The sequence below is a fragment of the Lissotriton helveticus genome, chromosome 3_1 (assembly GCF_964261635.1).
Source record: "Lissotriton helveticus chromosome 3_1, aLisHel1.1, whole genome shotgun sequence".
In the NCBI taxonomy this organism is placed as follows: domain Eukaryota; kingdom Metazoa; phylum Chordata; class Amphibia; order Caudata; family Salamandridae; genus Lissotriton; species Lissotriton helveticus.
The window spans coordinates 340296381-340323243 of NC_136061.1; the positions used below are offsets into that span (position 1 = coordinate 340296381).

General features: G+C 52.4%; 1 protein-coding gene across 15 annotated transcripts in view; it reads left to right on the top strand.

Moving 5' to 3' along the window:
• NCOR1 (nuclear receptor corepressor 1) overlaps window positions 1-26863 on the top strand; it is a 1934049-nt gene that overhangs the window by 1758423 nt on the left and 148763 nt on the right. For all 15 annotated transcript variants that reach the window (XM_078679968.1, XM_078679976.1, XM_078679969.1 and 12 more), the window contains one exon: window positions 12807-13021. In XM_078679968.1, coding sequence (XP_078536094.1) covers window positions 12807-13021 — 215 coding nt within the window. The remainder of the gene's footprint in view (window positions 1-12806; window positions 13022-26863) is intronic.

Here is a 26863-nt window from a genome sequence, read left to right on the forward strand (position 1 = left end):
AGGTTTGAGGTGCTTCACCTTTGCAGGGAAGCAAGGGCCAGTCTGGAGCAACCAGACCAGCGATGTGATTCAAAAGGATTGTCGTCACAGAGGCTACTAGCCAACGGGCCAGCAACCGGACAACGCGTCGAGCAGAACACAAGCAGAAGGGCCACACGCAGAACTCGTGGAGTGTGGAGGGCTGATCTTCGGTGCAGTTGGAGCTCGGGTTCGGGGTTTCTCAATCCCCAGTGCACAGCTTCGAGGAGGCCTCAGGAGCTGCACAGTTAGCAAGTTGCAGGCTTTCCAAGATGGCCGGTTCCACGTGTCTCGTCGCCTCCACGATCTCAGCTATGCTGCAGTCGTGAAGAGCGGGTCAGAGAGGTCTGGAAGTCTGGGTCTTGTCAGGCTCTGTGCTCGGGTTCCGGCGGGAACGCCAAGCCGTTGATTTGCTGGATGGTGCCTGGTTGCTCAGGCTGGTCACTCCTTGGCCACAAGGGAGATTCTTCAGTCTTCAGCTTCAGCATAATGTCGAAGGTCCAGAGTTTTGTGTCAAGTTTCGGTTTAGGATTAATCTAAAGTCTCAGGACTCAGCTCCTACCTTTTTACAACTAAAAGGGGCTGGATTACTCTCTAGGTCCCTCCTATGGGTGGGACCAGGAAGGGGGGTGGTTACACCCCCTCTCCTTTGTCCAGTTTCGCGCCAGAGCTGGGGTTAGAGTGCCCCAGCACCTGTTTGAACTGGGGTATGCATGGAGCACCTAGTGTGCCCCAGGCACTGTCTCATTCTATTCAGCCCTCCCTGTCCCAATACACAAAGTCCTGTCTGGGGTGGTGCTCGCACCACCACCAGGCAGGAAACCTATTGTCCAAACCTCCGTGACTGGAAGGACTCCCAGCAGCAGCAGGTCAGACTTGTGTCGGTGGCAGCAGCATCCATTTTGTTACGCTGGGGCTCTGGTTAACGTTAACCGGGATAGTCAGCAGCAACATGTCTTCTTCCTCTAGAATTGGCGAGGGGGTAGTATTCCAAAGTGTATGACACCTTACATGACATGTTTGGGTAAAGCCAAACAAAGTTAGCATTTAACCGCGAGGTTCATAATGCACTTAAGAGTATATGGTATGGCAATATCATAGAACAGCTATAAGGACATGGTTCCGAAAGCTGCAGACAGGCTCAGCTCATGCTAGAGCACCATCTCACACATAACCAAGCACTCTGCCTCCAGGATTGTTAAGGCCTGCCATAGGAGTGACTTATAGGTTACTATGTGTCGATATATAAGTAGGTATAGGAATACTATACCTAAGCAAGGGGTGATTACACGTCCTTGCCCCCAGCTGAATGATCTGCCAGTTTTGTCTATTTGAGTGGCCAGCCAGGGGTGGCATAATACATGCTGCAGCCCCTGGTAGGCCTTGGTTACACCTATTCCGTGAGTACCTAGGGTACACTTCTACAGGGGCTGACAAGGTGAACCAATTCCCAATTGTGTATGTACCTAGAGTACATGGTGTAAATTTAGAGAGAGTGCATCTGGACTGTGGGTCTGATTAGCAGGCAAAATCGGTATACGCCTGCAGGTGGAACAAATTTATGGCATGGTGCACAGCAAAGGCTGTGGATCCACTCTCTGCCCCCCTTTCTGAGGTTCTCCTCTTTCTATTGCCCAGCAGTGCTCTGCTCTGGCCACTCTAAAAGGCTACCTCTCTGCCATTTCCGCTTTCTAAAGGCTCCTTGTTCAGCCCTCTCTTTTCAAGTCCCCAGTTGTAAATAGGTTCTTTAAGGGCATCACTCATATGTTTCTCCCTGTTCCTTTCGTGATGCCTCCGTGGGACTTGAATCTTGTTCTGACTTATCTGATGTGCGCTCCCTTCGAGCCACTTCATAACTGTCCTCTACGTCTTTGTAGGAAGGTAGATCCCTGACTATGGTTGCCCCCAACTTTTTGCCTGGTGTTTTGCTGGTTTTCTGACTTAGTTGACCTGGGGCCCTGCTATTCAGGACCCCAGGCCCACTGCTCTCTCTGTAAAATGGATTCCATGTACCTTAGGTGTGAGAAGTTGGCCTGATATGCAGTGCTCACTATTCTAGTGATCACTATGTATCAGTCCAAACAACCCTTATTGATGATTGGTTGTAAGTCAACCTTATAGACCAGCTATCCTAGTAGCATGGATACGAGCAGTCTAAGACTCTAGAGGGCGTGTTAAGCCAGCTGTTTTACCATCACATTACCCCTTGAACACCAAGTGAAAGGACACCACACAAGTTGTTATGAAAATAAACGTATATTTATTTATAACAAGTCTACCCTGAACTCTTTATGAGTCAGGGAGCTAAGCACATAACAAAACTCTTAAGAAAATACTTTAAGTCGCACAATTTACACAAATGCCCTAGGGGCACGAAAAAACCATATACACAGTAAGTGGAATGCGAACTTGCTAGCAGGTAAGTAATACTTTTCTAGACTTAGGAATCGCTAGGCCTACAATTCTAAACACTGGGATTAGATGCAGGAGGCCTGTGGACGTCGTGTGCAGAGTGGGAACTCTCACGCGTAAGGCGGGAAAAAGTCTATGGAGGCTAGCAGTTGCAAAGTTACTGTTCTCGGGCGAACCCGACTAGGTGGGTCGAAAACAAGAGTGGATCCGAACACTTAGCGTGTTGGACTATGCTGGAGCACCGGAGTACTCAGGTTACCTAGCCCAGGGGCTGCGGCTGCATAGGGTTGAAGTTGCGTCGGAAACCCTCGTTGAAGATCCAGGAGCCTGAAGGAAGAGTTGCTGGCAGGCGGCCAGTGAAGAAAGTTCGGAGTGATCCAAGCCTGGATCAGGGAAGAAGAAACCTGTAAGCAGAGGGGACCAAGTTCTGAATCACTAGCCAGTGATTTGAGTGGGCACCAGGATGGCACCGGACGAAGTCACCTCAGCCAGGTGAGTGGGCGCTGCTGGGCTCTGCAGTCTCTCGGACCAGGAGGCGTTGTCGGCGACCAGGATGGAGGTGCGAGCTGTCCCACGAAGGTTCTTGCTGTCGACGTCGCTGGACCCAGGATTGGGCAACAAGTCTTGGCAAATGCAAGGCCCACGCGGTGGACCTAAAATGGCGTCTTGAGTGGACCAGGAGGGTCCAGGGTGCTCCTCTGTTGGAGGGGAGCAAGGGCTAGTCTGGAGCAACCAGACCAGCAGTAGTTGTCGTCGTGGAGCGTCGTGAAGGGGTCACTAGCCAACGGGCAAGCGACCTGGACAACGCGGTTGGCAGCAAAGAGCAGAAGGGCCCCACGCAGATCTCGTGGATGCAGGGGGGCTGAACTTCGGTGCTGGAGCTGCTCAGGGTCGGGGCTTCTCTTACCCCAAAGCACTCAGTCGAGGGTCACTCGGGAGTCGTGCTGGACAAGCATCGTGCAGTTCTGAAGATGGCCGGTCCCTCGAGGTCTCGTCACACCCACGGATCACAGCTGGGCTGATGATGTAGGTTGAGGTCAGAGGTGCCAGGGAAGCCGGTTCTCGTCGTGCTGGAGCAGTCTTGATCCGAAGGAGAGACTGGCAACAAACCGCGATGCTTGGTTGGTGCCTGCTGCTGCAGGGTGACTACTCCTTAGTCACAAGGGAGAATCTTGGGAAGAAGTCTTGAGTTCCTTTCGTGGAAAGTAGTTTCAGGATTCAAAGATGATCTGATTTGGAAGGGGGCCAGTTCCTACATTTATCCTGCAAAAAGGGGCTGGCACGCGACTAAGTCCTGCCCTATGGGTGGGACTAGGAGGGGGGTGGTTACACCCCTCTCCTTTGGCGGGCTTTCCCCAGATCAGGGGCTGGAGTGCCCCTGGAACTGGTTCCAGCCGGCCTATGCACAGTGAGCACCGGGATGCCACTTGCAGTCACCTTCCTCTAAAGCCCTGCCTACCTAGGATACACAAAATCCTGTCTGGGACGGTGCTGGCACCGCCCCTGGCAGGAAACCCTTTGTCCTTGCCTCCTGGGCTGGGAGGACTCCCAGCAGCAGGAGGGCAGACTTGTGTCTCGGTGGCAGCATCCATTTTGTGGAGCTAAGGCTCTGTCTAACTTTAACCGGGGTTACAGGTTACATGCATGTCGTGTCCCTCTAGAAGGGTGGAATGCTAACCCCGTCGCCAGAATTGGCGAGGGGTTAGTATTCCAATTCGTATGACACCTTACTCGACATGTTTTGATAAAGCGATACCAGAGTTGGCACATAACCGCGAGGATTATAATGCACTTAAGAGTATATGGTATGCGATATCATGGAAAACGGCTAAGGGATGGATCCCGAAAGCCGCAGACAGGCTCAGCTCATGCCAGAGCACCATCTCACACGATTCCAAGCACTCTGCCTTCAGGATTGTCAAGGCCTGCCATAGGAGTGACTGATAGGAGATCTGTGTGTCCATTTTTAGGGTTAGATATAGGTATACTATATCTAAAGCAAAGGGTGATTACACCACCTTGCCCCAGCTGTCAAGCAGCCAGTTGTGTCAGATTTGGATGGCCAGCCAGGGGTGGCATAATACATGCTGCAGCCCCTGGTAGGCCCTGGGTACACCTATGCCCTGGGTACCTAAGGTACACTGTACAGGGACTGATAAGGTGACTCAGTATCCAATTTAGATATGTACCTAAGGTACATGGAATCCATTTTACAGAGAGAGCAGTAGGCCTGGGGTCCTGATTAGCAGGGCCCCAGGTCAACTAAGTCAGAAAACCAGCAGAACACCAGGCAAAAAGTTGGGGGCAACCATAGTCAGGGATCTACCTTCCTACATAACCCCCCCCCCCCCCCCCCCCAAACGAAAGGAGATAAGGCTATCCTTGCCAGGTAAGCCTATATTGCCTGAGTGGCCATATAAGGAAGTACCAGCACTGGCATGGTTACCCCCTATCTCATGGTCCACTAAGCAATCCCTCACCCTAAGGGTATCTGAGGGTCTCCACCATAGGGAATCTCTACATGTGGTGTGTATTGGCAAAGGAAAAGGCTGGTGCTGAAATGGAGTACTGAAGTGAGGCTCCACTAATTTTGGGCTCAGCTTCCTCCAATCATTTTCCACCATAGAGGCCTTTCTTTCCAAGACTGAGTTGTTTTGGGCTCTCAGGGTCAACCTCTGGCTACCTACAGCTGGAGGTTGGGTCCCTCTGTTTGGCTTACTGGAGGGACAGGTCAGGTTTGGGGCCCTCAGGTCCCAGGTTTGGCTGTGCCCAACAGTGTCCATCTGTGGGAGGTCCCTAACTAAATTTAAGGGGGATCCCTCAGGAGTTGATTGTATTTTCACTTGGCTAGGACTACTAGCTTCAGTGCCCTTAATCTGCTGATTGGGGAATTCTTTTGGACAGGGGGCCCTTTGGGGTCCAACACTGGCCTCCCTGACCTCTACAGCCCTGGGCTGACTGAGGCAGGGTAGAGAGGGGCAGGCTACCTGCTCCAGACTGGGTCCCATCTTGGAAGGGTCCACTGACATCAGGGGTTCTGCCAGGCTAGGCCTGACTACCTCTGTGGCAGTTTCTTCACAAGGGGTCAGATCAGTTCCCTGAGGAGGCTGATCTTTTCCTAAAGTCTGGTGGGAGGGAGATTTCTCTTTCTCCTCAATGCTCTCTGTCTGAGTGGAGTGATCCATAGTTTCAGGCTTCACAACACTATCATCTGTCTGAGTTTGAGCTGTGGCCATCACAACTCTCCCAACCTTTTCAGGAGGGGGCTCAGTTTGGGTGTGGGCTGTGACCATCACAGCCTTTACAACCTGTTCTGGGAAGGAAGTTGTCTGAGATTGGGCTGTGACTGGCACAGCCCTCCTGACCTGTTCAGGGAGGACATCTTGGACTGGGGCTGTGGCTATCACTGCCCCACTAACCTTACCATGGAAGTTTACCATTTTAGAATGGGTTTCTTGCTCTACTTCAGCCCAGGCTGAGAGCTCTAAATCATTCCCCAGTAGGCAATCTACAGGCAAGTTTGGTGACACTGCCACTCTCTTGTGGCCAGTGACACCTCCCCAGCTGAGATTGACCACTGCCATGGGATGATCTCTCTGTACTCCATCAATATTGGTCACCTGGTATGTGGCACCAGGTAAAAGTTGCCTTGAGGGGACTAGACTCTCAGTCACCATAGTGATGCTAGCCCCTGTGTCTCTATAGGCCTCAACTTTTATACCATTGATGAGGGGCTCCTGCCTGTACTTGCCCAAGGTGTTGGGACAAGTTGTGAAGTTGGCAAACCCCATGCCAGTCTCACAGACAAGAGTATCTAAGTTTGGGGACCTGGTTAGGCCAGAGTCCCCAGGAACTCCCAAAGTAAATGCACCCAAATTCTTGGGGGCACTCCCACCACCTGGGGGATTACTACTAGTAGTAACAGGAGGTTTGGGAATGTTACTTGGGGGTATGTTCTCCTTATTGTTATTCTTTGGGCAACTGCTGTCAGTTTTCAAATGACCCACCTGTTTACAGGGATAACAATAAGGTTTCTTCTGGTTATTAGAAGGATTCTGGGACCCACCCCCCTCAGAGGATTTTTGGGGCCCTGATGTGGTTTGATCTGGAGATTTATTCCCACCCTTCTCTTGAGGCTTGGTTGATTCCTTTTTCTGGTCACCACCTTGGTTCTTGGGCCTAATCCTGGTTCTGACCCATTTGTCTGCCCTCTTACCCAATTCTTGTGGAGAGGTCAGATCAGAGTCTACCAGGTGCTGGTGTAATAACTGGTTCTGACAATTATTTAAGACTTGCTCTCTCATAATAAGATTATACAATCCTGTGAAGTCAGTAACCTTGCTACCCAGTAGCCAGCCTTCCAAAGCCTTAGTGGCACAATCAACAAAGTCAGACCAGTCCTGAGACTGAGTTTTCCTGGTGTCTCTGAACAGCAACCTGTACTGCTCAGTGGTTAAGCCAAACCCATCAACCAGTGCATTTTTCAGGACCTGGTAATCATTAGCATCCTCCACTCTTGTAGTGAGGAGCTTATCTCTACCTTTACCATCAAAGGAGAGCCACAGTATAGCTGCCCACTGACTCTGGGGAATGCACTGCACAGTGCAGGCCCTCTCCAAAGCAGCCATCCATTTCTGGATGTCATCCCCTTGTTTAAAGGGGGGCACTATCTTAGTCAGGTGTTTAGTATCTAAACCCTTCTCTCTATCTCTTGGGAGATTGCTGCCACCAGTGGGAGCTAACCCACTCATCTGCTGCTCTCTAGCAAATGCAAGCTTTTCTTTGGCCAGGGCAAGTTCTTCCCTTTCAATCCTCAGTCTAGCTTGTCTCATCCTTGCTTCATGCTCTCTTCTCTGAGGGGAAGTCAATCTCCTCTGGGGAGAGTTCCTTCTCCCCTGAGAAGAGGCATTAGAGTGCAGAGATCTAATGGAGTCCCTAGAAGGAGATCTATCTCTCCTAACTCCAAGGTTAGGCCTTATTAGGGTCAGTACTGGGGGTCCCCCAGATCCTTCCCCAAGTAGGTCTAAGTTGGCCCTAGTTAGCCTTCTGACTACCTCAAGACCTTTGTCTACCTCATCCCCAGAGAGTTCCTCTTGATCCTCCTCCTCAACTGCAGTAGCAGTGTTGGGGAGGTCTGGATCCCCAGAGGTTCCCTCTAAGGCTGGCATGTTCTCATGTAACTGAGAAATCTTTCTGGCATCATATGTCTCTAAGAGACCTATCAGAAAGGGAATGGTGGGGTTAGACCCCTGCTTCAGTTTCCTGGAGGTACAGACTTGTCTCATCTCCTGGAAACTGAGAGCTGCATATCTGGAAGTGACCTGTGGAGGGTCAACACTTACCAGGGGAGTCTCAGTGGACTCTCCATGGTTAGACATGCTTTTCTAGTGAGGTGTAAGTGGTGCACTTACCTACACTATATGTTTGCCTACTGATCCCTTGCTAGAGTTGTAGTTTAGGGTGTGCTAGGCCCTAGGAGCTACAACAGCTGGTTCAGTAGAACTCCGAGTATTCTAAGCTAAGTTACATGTACCTTTAGTACTTATGTGATCTTTCACAAGATATTCTTAGGATACGTGTGGTAAAACATCAGCAAGCTCAAATCCCAACCGCTGCTCACCAATGTGAGAAGTTGGCCTGATGTGCGGTGTTCACTATTCTAGTGATCACTATATATCAGTCCAAACAACCCTTATTGATGATTGGTTGTAAGTCAACCTTATAGACCAGCTATCCTAGTAGCATGGATACGAGCAGTCTAAGGCTAAGACTCTAGAGGGCGTGTTAAGCCAGCTGTTTTACCATCACATTACCCCTTGAACACCCAGTGAAAGGACACCACACAAGTGTTATGAAAATAAACCGTGTATTTATTAGAATCACAACAACCCTGTACTCTTTATGAGGACAGGGTGCTAGGCACACAACAAAACTCTTACGAAAATACTTAAGTTAGCACAGTATATACAAATGCCCGAGGGGCACGAAAAACCATATACTCTAAAAGTGGAATGCGAAATTACTAGCAGGTAAGTACAGTACTAATAGGCTTTGGAATCGCTAGGACTTGACTATAGAATCGTTAGATTACTTCTAGGAGACCTAGGGGACCCGGGTGCAGAGTGTGCACTCTCACGCGGGATGCGGGACAAAGTCTATGGAAGCTAGTAAAGCTAAAGTTAGTGTTCACGGGCGAACCCGACCTGGTAGGGAGAAAACAACAGTGGATCCTGACCCTTGGATAGTGAGGCTATGCTGGGGCACCGAAATGCCGAAGTTACCTAGCCCAGGGGCTGCAGCTGCATATGTCTCAAAAGACGTCGGGAATCCTCGTTGCCGGACCAGGAGCCTGGAAGAAAGATGCTGGCAGGCGACCAGTGAAGATAGTTCGAGTTGATCCAAGCCTGGATCTGGAAGATGGATGACACCTGAAAGCAGAGGGGACCAAGTTCGTGACTACTAGCCAGTAGTCAGTGGCCACCAGGAGGGCACCGGATGGTAGTCACCTCGACTAGGTGAGTGGGCGACGCTGGCTCTGCAGATCTCACGGACCAGGAGGCGTTGTCGGCGACCATGATGGAGAGGCGAGCTGTCCCACGATGGATGAAGCTGTCGGCGTCGAAGTTACCCAGGATTGGGCAACAAGCCTTGGCTAATTCAAGCCCACGCGGTGGACTCAAAATGGCGTCTTGAGTGGACCAGGAGGGTCCGGGGTGCTCCTCTTCTGGAAGGGAGCAAGGGCCAGTCTGGAGCAACCAGACCAGCAGCAGTGATGTCGTCGGGCGTCGTTCAGAAGGCCACAAGCCAGCGGGCTAGTAGCCAGACAACGCGGTGAGCAGCAAAAAGCAGAAGGGCCCCACGCCGATCGTGGAGATGCTGGGGGGCTGATCTTCGGTGCTGGAGCTGCTCAGGGTCGGGGCTTCTCGGACCCCAAAGCACTCACCAGGAAATTACTCGGCGGGCTTGCTGTGCAGAAGTCGTGCAGTCTTGGCAATAGTCGGTCCCTTGAGGTCTCGTCGCACTCACGGTTCTCAGCTTGGCTGTAGAGGTGAGTAGAGGTCGGAGGTGCCAGAGAAGCCGGGTCTTGTCGAGCTGGGCAGTCGGATTCCGGAGGAAGGACTTACAGCAGACCGCAGTGTTCTTGCGTTGGTGCCTGCGGATGCAGGGTGACTACTCCTTAGTCACAAGGGAGAATCTTGAAGAAGGAAATCTTGAAGTCCTTTCGCAGAAAGTCGTGTCTTGATTCCAAAGATGATCTAATTTGGAAGGGGGCCTGCTCCTACCTTTATCTGGGAAAAGGGGGCTGGCACGTGACTAAGTCCTGCCCTATGGGTGGGACCATGAGGGGGGTGGTTACACCCCTCTCCTTTGGCGGGCTTTCCCCAGGCCAGGGGCTGGAGTGCCCCTGGAACTGGTTTCAGCCGGCCTATGCACAGTGAGCACCGGGGTGCCACTTGCAGTCACCTTCCTCTGTAGCCCTGCCTACCTGGAATACACAAAATCCTGTCTGGGACGGTGCTGGCACCGCCCCTGGCAGGAAACCCTTTGTCCTTATCTCCTGCTCTGGGAGGACTCCCAGCAGCAGGAGGGCAGACTTGTGTCTCGGTGGCAGCATCCATTTTGTGGAGCTGAGGCTCTGTTGGACTTTAACCGGGGTTAGGGGTTACATACATGTCGTGTCCCTCTAGAAGGGTGGAATGCTAACCCCGTCGCCAGAATTGGCGAGGGGTTAGTATTCCAATTCGTATGACACCTTACTCGACATGTTTTGATAAAGCGATACCAGAGTTGGCTTATAACCGCGAGGATTATAATGCACTTAAGAGTATATGGTATGCGATATCATGGAAAACGGCTAAGGGATAGATCCCGAAAGCCGCAGACAGGCTCAGCTCATGCCAGAGCACCATCTCACACGATTCCAAGCACTCTGCCTTCAGGATTGTCAAGGCCTGCCATAGGAGTGACTGATAGGAGATCTGTGTGTCCATTTTTAGGGTTAGATATAGGTATACTATATCTAAAGCAAAGGGTGATTACACCACCTTGCCCCAGCTGTCAAGCAGCCAGTTGTGTCAGATTTGGATGGCCAGCCAGGGGTGGCATAATACATGCTGCAGCCCCTGGTAGGCCCTGGGTACACCTATGCCCTGGGTACCTAAGGTACACTGTACAGGGACTGATAAGGTGACTCAGTATCCAATTTAGATATGTACCTAAGGTACATGGAATCCATTTTACAGAGAGAGCAGTAGGCCTGGGGTCCTGATTAGCAGGGCCCCAGGTCAACTAAGTCAGAAAACCAGCAAAACACCAGGCAAAAAGTTGGGGGCAACCATAGTCAGGGATCTACCTTCCTACAGTGCCCATTCCACTCGGGCCACGGCGGCTACTACTGCACTGGGTCCGGGAGTCCCCTTGCAGCACATCTGTCAGGCAGGTACGTGGGCCTCACTGCACACGTTTGCAAGATGCTACTGCCAGGACAGCCAAGTCCGGAGAGATGGCTTTTTCGGCCGTTCCGTTCTCCAGGACTTTCTGGTGTGATTCTTGGTTCGCAGACCCACCACCCGGGTTGGTATTGCTGGGGTATCTATTCTAAGGTAAGGAATCTAATACTACCCTGTTTCTTTCAGATGCACAAGTTGCTTACCTTCGGTAACGATATATCTGTAAGAAACAGTAGTTAGTATTAGATTCCTTACGGCCCCACCCATCCTCCCCGTTCTGTGAACCGATATCTAGGGTTAAGGTCATCCCTTTTCAGGGCCCTAGTTTTATGGCACCATTGTTGGTTTTTATCATGGCTCTCCGTTTCTGGCGCTGAAAAGCTGTGTATAAGAACTGACGTCAGCACGCGAGGGCGGCGTCGAAGTACTCCGACGACGTCATCCCGACGACCGACGTGGAGCCGCAGACGCCGCGCTCCGATGCGCAGGTGTACTGCTACGCAAATGTTTCTGGATCCAGACTGATGCCTGGGGATATTCTAAGGTAAGGAATCTAATACTAACTACTGTTTCTTACAGATATATCGTTACCGAAGGTAAGTAACTTGTGCTTCAGGTTCCACATTGGATTACAGGGTCGCCTTGTTCTGTCATTTGCACTGGCTTTTGCTTACTGCTATTGTGCTTCCAATCCACAATCATTAAGAATGTTCACTTATTTCGTTTCATACATCTATAACTGTTTGTTTGAGCATGGTGGCATAGTCTTCGATGTCAGATGAGTACTGTTAGAACTTTCCAGACTGCCTACTTGTATTCTAAGATTGAAGACACTCCTAATGCTGATCTTTTATGAAGGCAGATAGAGACGGTAATAAGCAACATGCTTTGTCCTTTACATCAAATCCCATTTTATTATGTTTCTGCCTATATGCCTTCAGATTAGTGCTGTATTTTGTTTATGAAGATCTTCAACTTGGCTCCACTTTGGCAACCATTTTTCTTTGACTACTAAGAACAGTCTTAGTCACCCATGTAGCATTCCCTGCTCCGCCATGTCCTTCAAATTGCCACTTGGGTACCCATACCACGGGATAAACTTGAGCAAGACCAGTTCATTTTGAGGTAAAGTCAACAAGTAAACCTACTGATTCATTAGTCCTTTTGAACCATACAAAAACCAAGACTACCAGTTGTTTTCTTAAATCATTGTTGAACTCTAGTGAATTGCATTTTGTAGTCTGTGTCCCTACTTAGACACCATTGACCCTACATTGGGTCACCAGAGCATTACCAAGACCATCCAATGCATTTCCTGTGTGTGGTCATACTTGTTAGAAGGGTTAGATTTGGGTTTATTTTATTTTTTTGTGGGTGGATTGATGTTTCGTTTTGGACCTATCCTGTTTTGGGGGGTGACTCCTATAAGTAGAACCTTAACCAGGGGTGACTTCTTTAAATAGAAACTTAAACCAACAATGTGTACCGGTGTGTACACATTGTAGTTGCAAGACCGGAATGGGCTCCAATACCATTGCAGCAGTATCACTTGCCTATTCTGTGGACCCTTACACAAGGATTTAACCCCCTGCTAAAACCCAGCATCTATGTACTTCCAAAAATGATTTGCCAACTTGTATCTGGATAGTTTAAAATAGTCATCTGAACTGTTGCACATGACATTACTCTGATGCAGCAGTAACTTTTGGGGTTATATCTCGGCCTTTGAACTTGCTAACAGTTTTTCATATCAATCACAGTAGTCTGTTGTGGTTATCCCGTGTCCCATCTGATCCTTTGAGGGCCAAGTCATTGCTGATTTCCTGAAAGTGATGCGTTGTGAAGGTTTCTCAACTCTTCATAGCTCTACAAGCTGTTGTGCATTATGCAATGGAGTTAAACATGCTATTTCACCTTTGCTTTCAGCAAATTATTACACAGGATTTTGCCCGAAATCAAGCAACTCCGGCTTCTCAGCAGACCCCCATGTCCACATTCCAAAATTTGGCAGCTGGCTCCTTGGTGGCTCCTGTTCGACCCAAGTCATCCAACCGATACAGTCCTGAATCACAGGCTGTTCACCATTCACGGCCAAGCTCCAGAGTATCCCCAGAAAACCTCACAGAGAAGTCCCGTGGGAGGTGAGAAGATTGATTTTTGTTATCCATTGATAGAGTGAATTTTCAGCATACTATTTTAAAGCACAGTTGAAAAATCTTGAAATCAATTAAGTTTGGTATCAGATATGTTAAAGGGTGTGTAGCAATATAAGCTACAAGTAATAACCTTGTTCATCTGTTCTATTTCAATAATAGAGGTTTTCAGGCAGTATTTAGTTTTTCACACATTTTGCTCAGAGTGCTAGTTATCTTAGCCCATTGAATCTCATCACAATTGATAACTATTGGAGGCATGTTAAAATGGAAATTGCATTCCAACTGTTTCTATTACAACATCTTCACTGAGTTGCACTGTCATAGCTACTTGAAGTCCCCCATTAATAACAGACATCCCTCATTGTTGTGAGATGTGGTCACCATGTTTGGGCCTGTTTTCCAAAAATTAGTGTTGCACCTGCAGCTATATTTTTTATTGTTATATGTTTGCCTTTATTTCGTTTTGTTAGATGTATCAGTTTATGATTCAATGTTGTCCATAATTTGTCTATTTAGTAATAGGGCTCTGAAAAGCATCTTGAATTTTTTTTCAATGTTAAACATGGTTGTCAAAAATCCTCACGCCTCCCTCTGAGGTGAGGCTCGCTGTGCCTGTGAGCGGCTTCGGGCCCTGAGACATTGCCAGTTTGAACTTTCTCCAGCTGTACTGCTTCTGCACACTGGCCCACAGCTGCATGATCTTCTACCCACACCATGACAATCTGCAGGAGGAGCCCATAGCTGTGAGTACAGACTATACACATGCCTTGAGTCATTTTTCTTCCAGTATCCCAGCAGCTGCCTGGCGACCTACCTTCCAAGCACCCCCATCCTATCAAGTGACCTTTGCTCGTTGCCCCATGTTTGCGCCCTGCTGAGACGGCTGTACACCAGGCGGAACCTCTAAACAGCGTGCAATTGGCCTGTAGTGCGCACCAAGCGCCCATCATGGCCAATGCGAAGGGGACAAAGGCAGCCCAGCAAAATAGACTTGACAGCTACACCTGTCCGAGGGCGGACCTGCCCGAACGAAAGGGAATCAGCGACAAGCAACCGGGTGGAGCGGAACATGACCCTGCAGAGCCCACAATGAAGGATCTAATGGCACCCATTACTAGAGTGCGCACATCCATATACACGCTATCCTCCGAAGTGACGCTGACTATAGCAGACCTCACGAAGAACAGGGAGAAAGTCAGGCAACTGGAACTCACCGCCACCAGTCTTGTGGAAGACACCTCACAATTACAAACCGACATCAGGGATCTACAAGCGTTCCGTAAGTTTGCTGAGGATAAGTTGGAAGATTATGAAGGGCGCTCGAGACGCAATAACATTCGCATTCTCAGCGTACCGGAGAAATCGGAGAGTCCTGCCACTGACCTGTTTGTTGAAAATCTGATCGCGACGAAACTGCAACCAAAGGGCCGATCCAAGCTTTTTGTAATTGAGAGAGCTCAGAGTGCCTGGGGGGACACTCAAAACCGGGAGCCCCCCTCGTCCGATACTGGCCCGACTGCTAAATTACAGGGACAGAGACACAATTCTGCAGGCGGCTAGGGTTACCCCTCCAGTCAAAGTAGACAATTTGGAAATTGTCTTTTTCCCGACCTCACCCAAGCAGTACAGATGCGTCGACGCTCCTTTCTTGATGTCAAACGGAGGCTGCGTGAGAAAGGCCTTAAATATGCGATGCTCTTCCCGGCGCGTCTGCGAGCCAATGGTAGGACTCACTTCTTCGATCTGCCGGAGGTTGCATCTGACTGGTTGGACAGCTGGAGGACCTCACCGGAACGGAGCTCCAACGATCATTGAAGCAGAAAATCTGTTTGTGTCGGATAGACTCTTGACTAATTTCAGCCGCCAGGGGTTTTTGTCCTTTTTCATAAGTTGAGCATCATTCAAGATCTCTGGATTCTGTAAGCCAGTATACCAAAGTACTTGCTAGTCTAGATTTTGCTTACATATTATAACATGCACATGTAATTTGTACCGTCAGGGTAGGGTGTCATCGGGGCACTACGGCCTCACCCCATTTTCTTCTTTTAGTAACTTGTTGGGCGACAGGCACTCTGCATTTGAGATTCATGGTCAGTTCTGAGCCCAGAGTGCAGGGGAGCAGAGTGGGGGGTTGTTGGGAAAGGTTGTTATTTTTTGTTGTTTATTATTTTTGTATTGTTTCGATGGTGTAGGAAGGTAGATCCCTGACTATGGTTGCCCCCAACCTTTTGCCTGGTGTTTTGCTGGTTTTCTGACTTAGTTGACCTGGGGCCCTGCTATTCAGGACCCCAGGCCTACTGCTCTCTCTGTAAAATGGATTCCATGTACCCTAGGTACATATCCAATTGGATACTGAGTCACCTTATCAGTCCCTGTACAGTGTACCTTAGGTACCCAGGGCATAGGTGTACCCAGGGCCTACCAGGGGCTGCAGCATGTATTATGCCACCCCTGGCTGGCCATCCAAAACTGACACAACTGGCTGCTTGACAGCTGGGGCAAGGTGGTGTACACACCCTTTGCTTTAGATATAGTATTCCTATATCTAACCCTAAAATGGACACATATATTCCTATCAGTCACTCCTATGGCAGGCCTTATCAATCCTGAAGGCAGAGTGCTGGGAATCGTGTGAGATGGTGCTCTGGCATGAGCTGAGCCTGTCTGCGGCTTTCGGGACCCATCCCTTAGCCGTTTCCATGATATCGCATACCATATACTCTTAAGTGAATTATAGCCCGCCAAGGAGGGGGGTGGTTACACCCACTTCCTTGGCGGGCTTTTCCCCAGCACAGGGTCTGGAGTGTCCCAGGAACTGGTTCAAGCCAGCCTATGCACAGTGAGCACCGGGGTGCCACGTGCTGTCACCTTCCTCTGAAGCCCTGCCTACCTACAATACACAAAATCCTGTCTGGGACGGTGCTGGCACCGCCCCTGGCAGGAAACCCTTTGTCCTTATCTCCTGCTCTGGGAGGACTCCCAGCAGCAGGAGGGCAGACTTGTGTCTCGGTGGCAGCATCCATTTTGTGGAGCTGAGGCTCTGTTTGACTTTAACCGGGGTTAGGGGTTACATACATGTCGTGTCCCTCTAGAAGGGTGGAATGCTAACCCCGTCGCCAGAATTGGCGAGGGGTTAGTATTCCAATTCGTATGACACCTTACTCGACATGTTTTGATAAAGCGATACCAGAGTTGGCATATAACCGCGAGGATTATAATTCACTTAAGAGTATATGGTATGCGATATCATGGAAACGGCTAAGGGATGGGTCCCGAAAGCCGCAGACAGGCTCAGCTCATGCCAGAGCACCATCCCCCCGTTTCGCTCCAAGGCCACCGAAGTCATCTGCGGCGTCCCACAAGGATCTTCACTCAGCCCCACCCTCTTCAACATCTACATGAAACCTCTCGCAGCCATCGCACGCCAGCACAACCTCAACATCATCTCTTACGCCGACGACACCCAGCTGATCCTCTCCCTCACCAGAGACCCCGACACCGCCAGAACCTGCCTACACGAAGGGATGAAAGACATCGCCGAGTGGATGAAGGACAGCCGCCTGAAACTGAACTCGGACAAGACGGAAGTCCTCATCCTGGGATCTTCACCCTCCGCCTGGGACGACTCCTGGTGGCCCCCAGCCCTGGGCACCGCACCCAAGCCAACCGACCACGCACGCAACCTGGGCTTCATCCTGGACCCCTCCCTCTCGATGACCAGACAAGTCAACGCCGTCTCCTCATCGTGCTTCAACACCCTGCGTATGCTTCGCAAGATCTTCCGCTGGATCCCGACCGAGACCAGGAAGACTGTCACCCAGGCACTCGCCACCAGCCGACTGGACTACGGAAACGCCCTCTACGCCGGAACCACAGCCAAGCTACAGAAAAGACTCCAGCGCATCCAGAACGCCTCTGCCCGACGCATCCTGGATGTCCCCCGATGCAGCCACATCTCCAGCCACCTGAGGAACCTGCACTGGCTCCCCGTCGACAAGAGGATCACGTTCCGGCTCCTCACCCACGCACACAAGTCTCCCCACGACCTGGGCCCCAAGTACCTCAACGACCGCCTGACCTTCTACACGCCCACCTGCCAGCTACGGTCCACCAGCCTCGCCCTCGCAGCCGTACCACGCATCCGAAGAGCCACCGCCGGAGGAAGATCCTTCTCTTACCTGGCTGCCAAGACTTGGAACTCCCTCCCCATCCACCTTCGGCTGACCCAGGACCATCTCGCCTTCAGGAAACAACTCAAGACCTGGCTGTTCAAACAGTAGCATACCCCTCCCCCCAAGCGCCTTGAGACCCTCCCGGGTGAGTAGTGCGCTATACAAATGGCATGATTGATTGATTGATTGATCATTACCGGAGGGGCACTTAGTCCTTGGCGGCGACTTTAATTCGCTAATTTCGGGTTCATTGGATAGGCATCCTCCCCGCGCGATCCCGCACACCACTCACTCTTTCTCCAGTTTCTTGGAAGAAATGGGATTGGTGGACGGATGGAGAATATATAATCCCGACAAGATTCAGCACACTTTTCACTCTGGGGCACACAATAGCCTTTCCCGCCTAGACTATATCATTGTCCCAGCTCCGCAGGTTACTGACATCCATGAGAACCGACATTTAGCCAGAGGTATCTCTGACCACTCCCCCCTATGGGTACACATAGTTCTAGATCACACGCAGGTGGGACGGGTTGCCCCTATCAACCCCTGGTATTTCAAAAACCCTAAAACACGTAAAGATCTTAGTACAGCCATTGACAACTACTTCCGGGAGAATGAGCACACTGTTAACTCCCCGCAAATATTATGGGAAGCCTTTAAAACAGTGATCCGGGGTCAAGCCCTCTCCCTCATAGCGGGATGGAAAAAAGACAAACCAAAAGCCATCCCCGACATAGAACATGAAGTTTATCGTCTTAAACAGGATATAAATTCAGACCCTTCACCTGAAGCCCTTCACACCCTCCGCCAAGACGAATATAGGGCACTGGTCACTGACCGTGCCAAAACAATGGGACAGGATAGCCTGGGCCGGCTCTACGGTTGGGGGGACAAGGCTGGGAAACTAATCGCCTGGCTGGATAAAAAAGAGCATGCTAGCAGGCTTTGTCCAAGACTAGATTCTGACATGTCCCCCATCACAGACCCACAGGATATAGCCAACCAATTTGCAACACACTTCCGCACAGTCTACAGCTCAGTGATGCTGTATACTGAGGATGATTCCTCGGACCTCCTGCGTGATATCTCCCTCCCAACGCTTTCGGGCATCGACCAAGCATTTATGGAGAGTGCCCTCACCGCTGATGAAATAGCGCTTGCAATCCTAGCGCTTCATTTTGGTAAGGCTCTCGGCCCCAATGGTATCCTGATCAAACTCTATAAGCTCTTTCCAGATAAACCAGCTCCATATCTGAAGTCCATGTTTAAAGACAGCCTTAAACAGGGATCGTTGCCCCTAGGCCAGTGAATCGCAACTATTGTCACGATCCACAAGGTAGGGAAATCCAAAACGGACTGCGCCTCTTATCACCCCATTTCATTGCTTAACGCAGAACCTAAAACCCTTGTAGAGGTACTCGCCAATAGGCTGATCAAGGTAATAAGAGACTTAGTTCACCTTGATCAATCTGGATTTATGCCAAAAATAAACACTGCTTTAAATCTGCGCAGAGTGCATGGGGTCTTGGGCAGGGTACCAACCATACAGGAAGATGCCATCATAGTCTCCCTGGATGCCACTATGGCATTCGAATCGCTAGAATGGCCCTATCTTTTCGCCGTGCTTACAAAACTGGGAATATCCCCAGGCGTCAGACTGGATCCGGAAAATTTTGCGTAGCAGTACCCTTGCGCGTCGTTGGCGTCGTCTGCGGCTCCGCGTCCGTCGTCGGCGTCGTGGGCGCCGTGATGACGTCGTCGGAGTACTTAGACGCCGCCTCCGCGTGCTGACGTCAGTTCTTTTTTCCGCGCCAGCAAGCGCAGATCTGGAAAAAGCAGTAACCCTAGTCATTTTTGACTAACTTTTTTTGATCCTGTTTCGAGTCTTTACGACTCCGATCGGTGCCTTAGGGATGCCCGGGTTCAAGCCTTGTGATGATTGCGACCGGCTGATGTCGGTCACGGATCCTCACCGCGTCTGCTTGTCGTGTCTGGGCGTCGACCACGACGACAAGGCCTGCTCCGACTGTCGGGCCCTCTTTTCGAAAGCCAGGCGGGAGCGGTCCCGTAGGCGCCTCGAACTCCGACAGTCGGTCCCGCGCCGTGAGAGGTCCCGTTCCCACGGGAGGTCGAGGGACAGGTCGCGGGCCCGGAGCCCGGCGGCTCCGGCCCCGATGCCGTCGGGTGCTTCGGTCCCGACGCCGCCGGCGCCTTCGGGCCCGGCGCCGCAGCTCCCTGTTATCCCGACGCCGCTGGCGCCTTCGGGCCCGGCGCCGAGGGGTCCAGTTGTTCCGACGCCGCCGGCGCCTTCGGGCCCGGCGCCGCGGGACGCCGCTGGCCCCCCTTCGGGATCTGGTTCGTCGCCGGTGGATCTTACGACCTCCCCGGCGTCGGACCTTCAGGTGTCGCCTCCGGCGCCGGCTCCGGCTCCGGGCGGCGCCGGCCCCGGTCCTATCCCCATTCCTGTTCAGCCGTCGGGACGGCCCCGATGGGCGCCGCTCCAGACGCCGGTTGGTGATTTTCACTTTTACGAACAGGCCCCATTAATTGAAGACCCTGAATCTCAGGAGATGGGTGAGGAGGAGGACTGGGAGGGGTCTGAGGACCCTCTGACCAGGGAGTGTCAGTCTCATGAGGACTGGACAGGGGACCTTGGGGATGCCAGTGGCCTGGACACCTCTCCAGACACTGGTTTTGTCTCCCCTCCTACCGTGGCTTCGGAGGAGGGGGCTACATATAGTGTGGTGCTGATAAGGGCTGCCAAGGCCTTGGGCCTTGAGCTCCCCGTCGCGGCCGTGAGTACTAACCTCCTCACTGAGGTCCTTAAACCGCAGTCAAGCTCAGCCGAGCCTCTGCTGCCTTTTACTTAGGCCTTGACCGACGTTCTGCTGGTGTAGGAAGGTAGATCCCTGACTATGGTTGCCCCCAACTTTTTGCCTGGTGTTTTGCTGGTTTTCTGACTTAGTTGACCTGGGGCCCTGCAATTCAGGACCCCAGGCCTACTGCTCTCTCTGTAAAATGGATTCCATGTACCTTAGGTACATTTCTAATTGGATACTGAGTCACCTTATCAGTCCCTGTACAGAGTACCTTAGGTGCCCAGGGCATAGGTGTACCCAGGGCCTACCAGGGGCTGAAGCATGTATTATGCCACCCCTGGCTGGCCATCCAAAACTGACACAACTGGCTGCGTGACAGCTGGGGCAAGGTGGTGTAATCACCCCTTGCTTTAGATATAGTATACCTATATCTAACCCTAAAATGGACACACAGATCTCCTATCAGTCACTCCTATGGCAGGCCTTGACAATCCTGAAGGCAGAGTGCTTGGAATCGTGTGAGATAGTGCTCTGGCATGAGCTGAGCCTGTCTACGGCTTTCGGGATCCATCCCTTAGCCGTTTCCATGATATCGCATACCATATACTCTTAAGTGCATTATTATCCTCGCGGTTATATGCCAACTCTGGTATCGCTTTATCAAAACATGTCGAGTAAGGTGTCATACGAATTGGAATACTAACCCCTCGCCAATTCTGGCGACGGGGTTAGCATTCCACCCTTCTAGAGGGACACGACATGTATGTAACCTATAACCCCGGTTAAAGTCAGACAGAGCCTTAGCATCCACAAAATGGATGCTGCCACCGAGACACAAGTCTGCCCTCCTGCTGCTGGGAGTCCTCCCAGAGCAGGAGGCAAGGACAAAGGGTTTCCTGCCAGGGGCGGTGCCAGCACCGTCCCAGACAGGGTTTTGTGTATTCCAGGTAGGCAGGGCTACAGAGGAAGGTGACTGCAAGTGGCACCCCGGTGCTCACTGTGCATAGGCCGGCTGAAACCAGTTCCAGGGGCACTCCAGCCCCTGGCCTGGGGAAAGCCCGCCAAGAAAGTGGGTGTAACCACCCCCCTCCTGGTCCCACCCCTAGGGCAGGACTTAGTCGCGTGCCAGCCCCCTTTTCCAAGATAAAGGTAGAGACTGGCCCCCTTCCAAATCAGATCATCTTTGGAATCAAGATACCACTTTCCACGAAAGGACTTCACGATTTCTTCCTCAAGATTCTCCCTTGTGGCTAAGGAGTAGTCACCCTGCATCCGCAGGCACCATCTAAGAACACTGCGGTCTGCTGCACGTCCTTCCTCCGGAATCCGACTGCCCAGCTCGACGAGACCCGGCTTCCCTGGCACCTCTGACCTCTACCCACCTCTACAGCACAGCTGAGAACCGTGGGTGCGACGAGACCTCGAGGGACCGGCCATCGCCAAGACTGCACGACTTCTGCACAGCAAGCCCACCGAGTAATTTCCTGGTGAGTACTTTGGGGTCCGAGAAGCCCCCACCCTGAGCAGCTCCAGCACCGAAGAGCAGCCCCCCAGCATCCCCACGATCGGCGTGGGGCCCTTCTGATTTTTGCTGCTCACCGCGTTGTTTGGCTACTAGCCCGCTGGCTTGTGGCCTTCCGAACGACGCCCGACGACAACACTGCTGCTGGTCTGGTTGCTCCAGACTGGCCCTTGCTTCCCTCCATCGGAGAAGCACCCTGGACCCTCCTGGTCCGGCTAAGACGCCATTTTAGGTCCACCGCGTGGGCCTTGCATTTGCCAAGACTTGTTGCCCAATCCTGGGTCCAGCGACGTCGACAGCAAGAACCTTCGTGGGACAGCTCGCACCTCCATCCTGGTCGCCGACAACGCCTCCTGGTCCGAGAGACTGCAGAGCCCAGCAGCGCCCACTCACCTGACTGCGGTGACTTCGCCCGGTGCCATCCTGGTGCCCACTTAATCACTGGCTAGTGATTCAAGAACTTGGTCCCCTCTGCTTTCAGGTTTCCTTCTTCCTTGATCCAGGCTTGGATCCATCGAACTTTCCTTCACTGGTCGCCTGCCAGCAACTTCCTTCTTCCAGGCTCCTGGTCCGGCAACGAGATTCCCGACGTCTTTTCAGACCTTTGCAGCTGCAGCCCCTGGGCTAGGTAACTTCGGCACTTCGGTGTCCCAGCATAGCCTCACCATCCAAGGGTCAGGATCCACTCTCGTTTTCTCCCTACCAGGTCGGGTTCGCCCGTGAACACTAACTTTGCCTTTACTAGCTTCCATAGACTTTGTCCCGCATCCCGCGTGAGAGTGCACACTCTGCACCCGAGTCCCCTAGGTCTCCTAGAAGTAATCTAACGATTCCCTAGTCAAGTCCTAGCGATCCCAAAGCCTATTAGTACTGTACTTACCTGCTAGTAATTTCGCATTCCACTTTTAAAGTATATGGTTTTTCGTGCCCCTCGGGCATTTGTGTATAACGTGCTAACTTAAGTATTTTCATAAGAGTTTTGTTGTGTGCTTAGCACCCTGTCCTCATAAAGAGTACAGGGTTGTTGTGATTCTAATAAATACATTGTTTATTTTCATAACACTTGTGTGGTGTCCTTTCACTGGGTGTTCAAGGGGTAATGTGATGGTAAAACAGCTGGCTTAACACGCCCTCTAGAGTCTTAGCCTTAGACTGCTCGTATCCATGCTACTAGGATAGCTGGTCTATAAGGTTGACTTACAACCAATCATCAATAAGGGTTGTTTGGACTGATATATAGTGATCACTAGAATAGTGAACACTGCACATCAGGCCAACTTCTCACAGCTGGGCACTTGGTCCAAGCCCGCTACGGGTTCGCCCGTAGATAGGAACGTGGCCAGACGCCACCGCCCAGCCCCGGGCGACCCATGTTTCCTGTCCACCCACCCCACCCCCGAGAGCCTGGTCATCCAGGCCTCCAATTCCCAAACCGCATTCCCGTCGGCCCCGCCGGATCGGGAATCCAAGAGGTATGACCAGTATGGGAAGAAGATCTTCTCATCCCTGAGCCTCGGCCTGCGGTCTTCCAACACCGCCTGCCTCTTGGGACGTTACACCCACTCAGTGTGGGATAAGGTCGCGGAAGTGCTGCCAGAGTGTCCGTTGGAGGTACGGGCCAAACTCGGCCAAGCCCTTGTGGAAGGCCGGGATGCAGCGAAATATTCGATTAGGTGTGGGCTGGATACTACCGACTCGCTAGGCAGAGCGATGGCAACGACGGTTGCGGTCAGACGCCACGCCTGGCTGAGGTCCGCCAACTTCTCGGCAGATGTCCAGAATACTCTTATGGACACGCCGTTCGATGGCCGTCGCCTCTTTGGCGACAAGGCAGACCACGCGCTTGAGCGTTTTAAGGACTCCAGGGCTACGGCCAAGTCCTTAGGCCTTTCGGGCCAGCGCCAGCAACCGGCTGCCTATCACTCCTTTCGTGGCCACGGAAGGGGTGCGCCCACACGCGCCGCCAGCCACGCACCGCAGGGCAATACCCAACGCGGTGGCGGCCGTGGGAACCGCCGTCCGGGCGGTCGGGGGCAACGGCGAGGTCAGTCCACACCTTCCCCCGCAGCATCCGCCTCAAAACCCTCCTAGTCCGTGCTTTCAGGCCCATGTGTCGCCAGTTGGAGGCAGGGTTCGCCATCGCCACCTCCACTGGCGCACCGTCATTACGGACAGGTGGGTGCTGCAAATCGTCCGAAGGGGCTACTCCCTCCCCTTCGAGGCGACTCCTCCAGCCATGCCACCGCAGAACCACCGTGTATCGGGGGATCACTTGCGACTTCTGCAGGAGGAAGTTACGGCCCTCTTGGCCAAGGGGGCCATCGAGCGCGTTCCTGGGCCAGAAGTAGGGTGTGGTTGCTACTCCCACTACTTCCTGGTACCCAAGAAGGGCAAAGGGGGCCTACGCCCTATCTTTGATCTACGGAACGTCAACGGCTTCCTCCGGAAGGAGAAGTTCAAGATGCTGACACTGGCTCAGGTTCTTGCTGCCCTGGACCCAGGAGACTGGATGGTAGCGTTGGACTTGCAGGACGCTTATTTTCATATCCCCGTCCTGCCTGCCCACCGGCGCTACCTGCGGTTCATGGTGGGCCACGAGCACTTTCAGTTTACCGTGCTCCCCTTCGGCCTTACCAGCGCCCCACGGGTGTTCACGAAAGTGATGGCGGTGGTCGCAGCTCATCTGCGTCGGTTAGGGGTTTCAGTCTTCCCCTACTTTGACGACTGGTTGTTGAAGGCGGGCTCGCCCCAGACAGTCGTCAGCCACCTCCAGACGACGGCAGACCTCCTGCACCAGCTGGGGTTTTCCATCAATGTGCCGAAGTCGCACCTGTGTCCCTCTCAGAAGCTCCTCTTCATCGGAGCGGTTCTGGACTCGGCGCGATTTCGGGTTTACCCACCCGAACAGCGGGTCCGGGATATTCAGGCTCTGATTCCCATCTTTCAGCTGTTATCCCGGGTCTCGGTCAGGTTGACGCTGCGGCTTCTGGGGCTGATGGCCTCCTGCATCCTACTGGTGCATCACGCCAGGTGGCGGATGCGGGCTCTGCAGTGGGACCTGAAGTTTCAGTGGGCCCAGCATCAGGGCAGCCTATCCGACCACGTCCTGATCTCGGAGGGCACTGCGAGACAGCTGCAGTGGTGGCTTACGGACCGCGATTGGGTCAGCGGCAGATCCCTCTCCCTACCCCAACCGGAGCACGTAGTTGTGACGGACGCGTCCCTCCAGGGTTGGGGAGGCCACATGGGAGAGGCGGAGATCAGAGGCCTCTGGTCTCCGGCGGAGGCCCGGCTCCACATCAACCTGTTGGAGCTCAGGGCGATTCGTCTAGCACTGAAGGCATTCCTCCCCTCTGTCCGGGGGAGTGTAGTGCAGGTGTTCACGGACAACACCACCGCCATGTGGTACTGCAACAAACAGGGCGGTGTGGGGTCGTGGATCCTTTGTCAAGAGGCTCTTCGCCTTTGGCAATGGCTGGAACGCCAGGGCGTGACCCTGGTGGCTCAACACCTGGCGGGCTCTCTGAACGCCAGGGCGGACGAGCTCAGCCGTCGGTGCATGATGGATCACGAATGGCGTCTGAACTCGGACGTGGCGCAAGGCCTCTTTCAGCGATGGGGAGAGCCTTGGTTAGATCTATTCGCCACCGAAGAGAACACGCAATGTCATCAGTTCTGCGCGTTGGAATTTCCAAGGCGGCACTCGCTCGGAGACGCTTTTCGTCGCGAGTGGAGTTGCGGTCTGTTGTACGCCTTTCCGCCTATACCACTTCTGCCCAGAGTGCTGAAGAAGATCAAGCACGACCGGGCCCAAGTCATCCTTGTGGCTCCGGACTGGGCGAGAAGGTACTGGTATCCAGAGCTACTCAATCTGTCAGTCGATCCCCCGGTTCGTCTGCCTCTTCAGGAGGACCTTCTGTCGCAGCAGCAGGGGACGGTCCTCCACCCGAACCTGTCCAGTCTCCACCTTCATGCTTGGAGATTGAGCGGCGACAGTTGAGGCCATTTGACTTGCCTCCTGAAGTCTGTAACATCATTCTGGCAGCCAGGCGTCCCTCCACAAAGTCGGTATACGCCTGCAGGTGGAACAGATTTGTGGCATGGTGCACAGCAAAGGCTGTGGATCCTCTTTCTGCCCCTCTTTCTGAGGTTCTTCTCTTCCTTCTTTCTCTTGCCCAGCAGGGCTCTGCTCTGGGCACTATCAAGGGCTACCTTTCTGCCCTTTCAGCCTTTTTCAGGCTACCTGATCAGCCTTCTTTGTTCAAGTCCCCTATTGTAAATAGATTTCTTAAGGGCATCACTCACACGTTTCCTCCTGTTCCGTTTGTGATGCCTCAGTGGGACTTGAACCTGGTTTTAACGTTCCTGATGTGCGCTCCCTTTGAGCCACTTCACAACTGTCCTCGTCGCCTTCTGACTTTGAAGACTGCTTTCCTGGTTGCTATCACCTCTGCCAGGAGAGTGAGTGAGCTCCAGGCTCTATCTTCTAAACCTCCTTTCCTCTCTGTCCTCCGGACAAGGTTGTTCTGAGGACTCGTCCTTCTTTCCTGCCCGAGGTTGTCACGGCCTTTCACATCGGGCAGTCTATCACTTTGCCAACCTTCTTTCCGCCACCGCATCCCTCTAAAGAGGAAGAGCGGCTCCATCGTCTGGACCCAAAACGTGCGCTCTCATTCTATTTGGATCGCACACGCCAGTTCCGGGTGGATGACCAACTCTTTGTTGGTTACGTGGGCGCTAAGAAGGGGAAAGCGGTACACAAGAGGACCATCTCCCGGTGGATCATCTTGTGTATCCAGGCATGCTACTCCTTGGCCAGGAAGGAGCCCCCTGCTGGATTGCGGGCTCATTCCACCCGAGCCACGGCTACTACCACTGCCCTGGGCAGGGGTGTGCCCTTACAAGACATCTGTCAGGCAGCTACGTGGGCATCGCTGCACACGTTTGCAAGACACTACTGCCTGGACAGCCAAGTCCGGAGGGATGGCTTCTTTGGCCGTTCCGTCCTCCAGGACTTTCTGGTGTGAGTATTGGTTCGCAGACCCACCACCGGGGTTGGTATTGCTGGGGTATCTATTCTAAGGTAAGGAATCTAATACTAACGTGTCTCTTTCAGATGCACAAGTTACTACTTGTGTAACGATATATCTGTAAGAGACATTAGTTAGTATTAGATTCCTTACCGACCCACCCATCCTCCCCGTTCTGCGAACCGATACCTAGGGTTAGGGTTGTCCCCTTCAGGGCCCTAGTTTCACTGGCACCAGTGTTGGTTTTTGGCATAGCTCTGCGTTTCTGGCGCGGAAAAGCT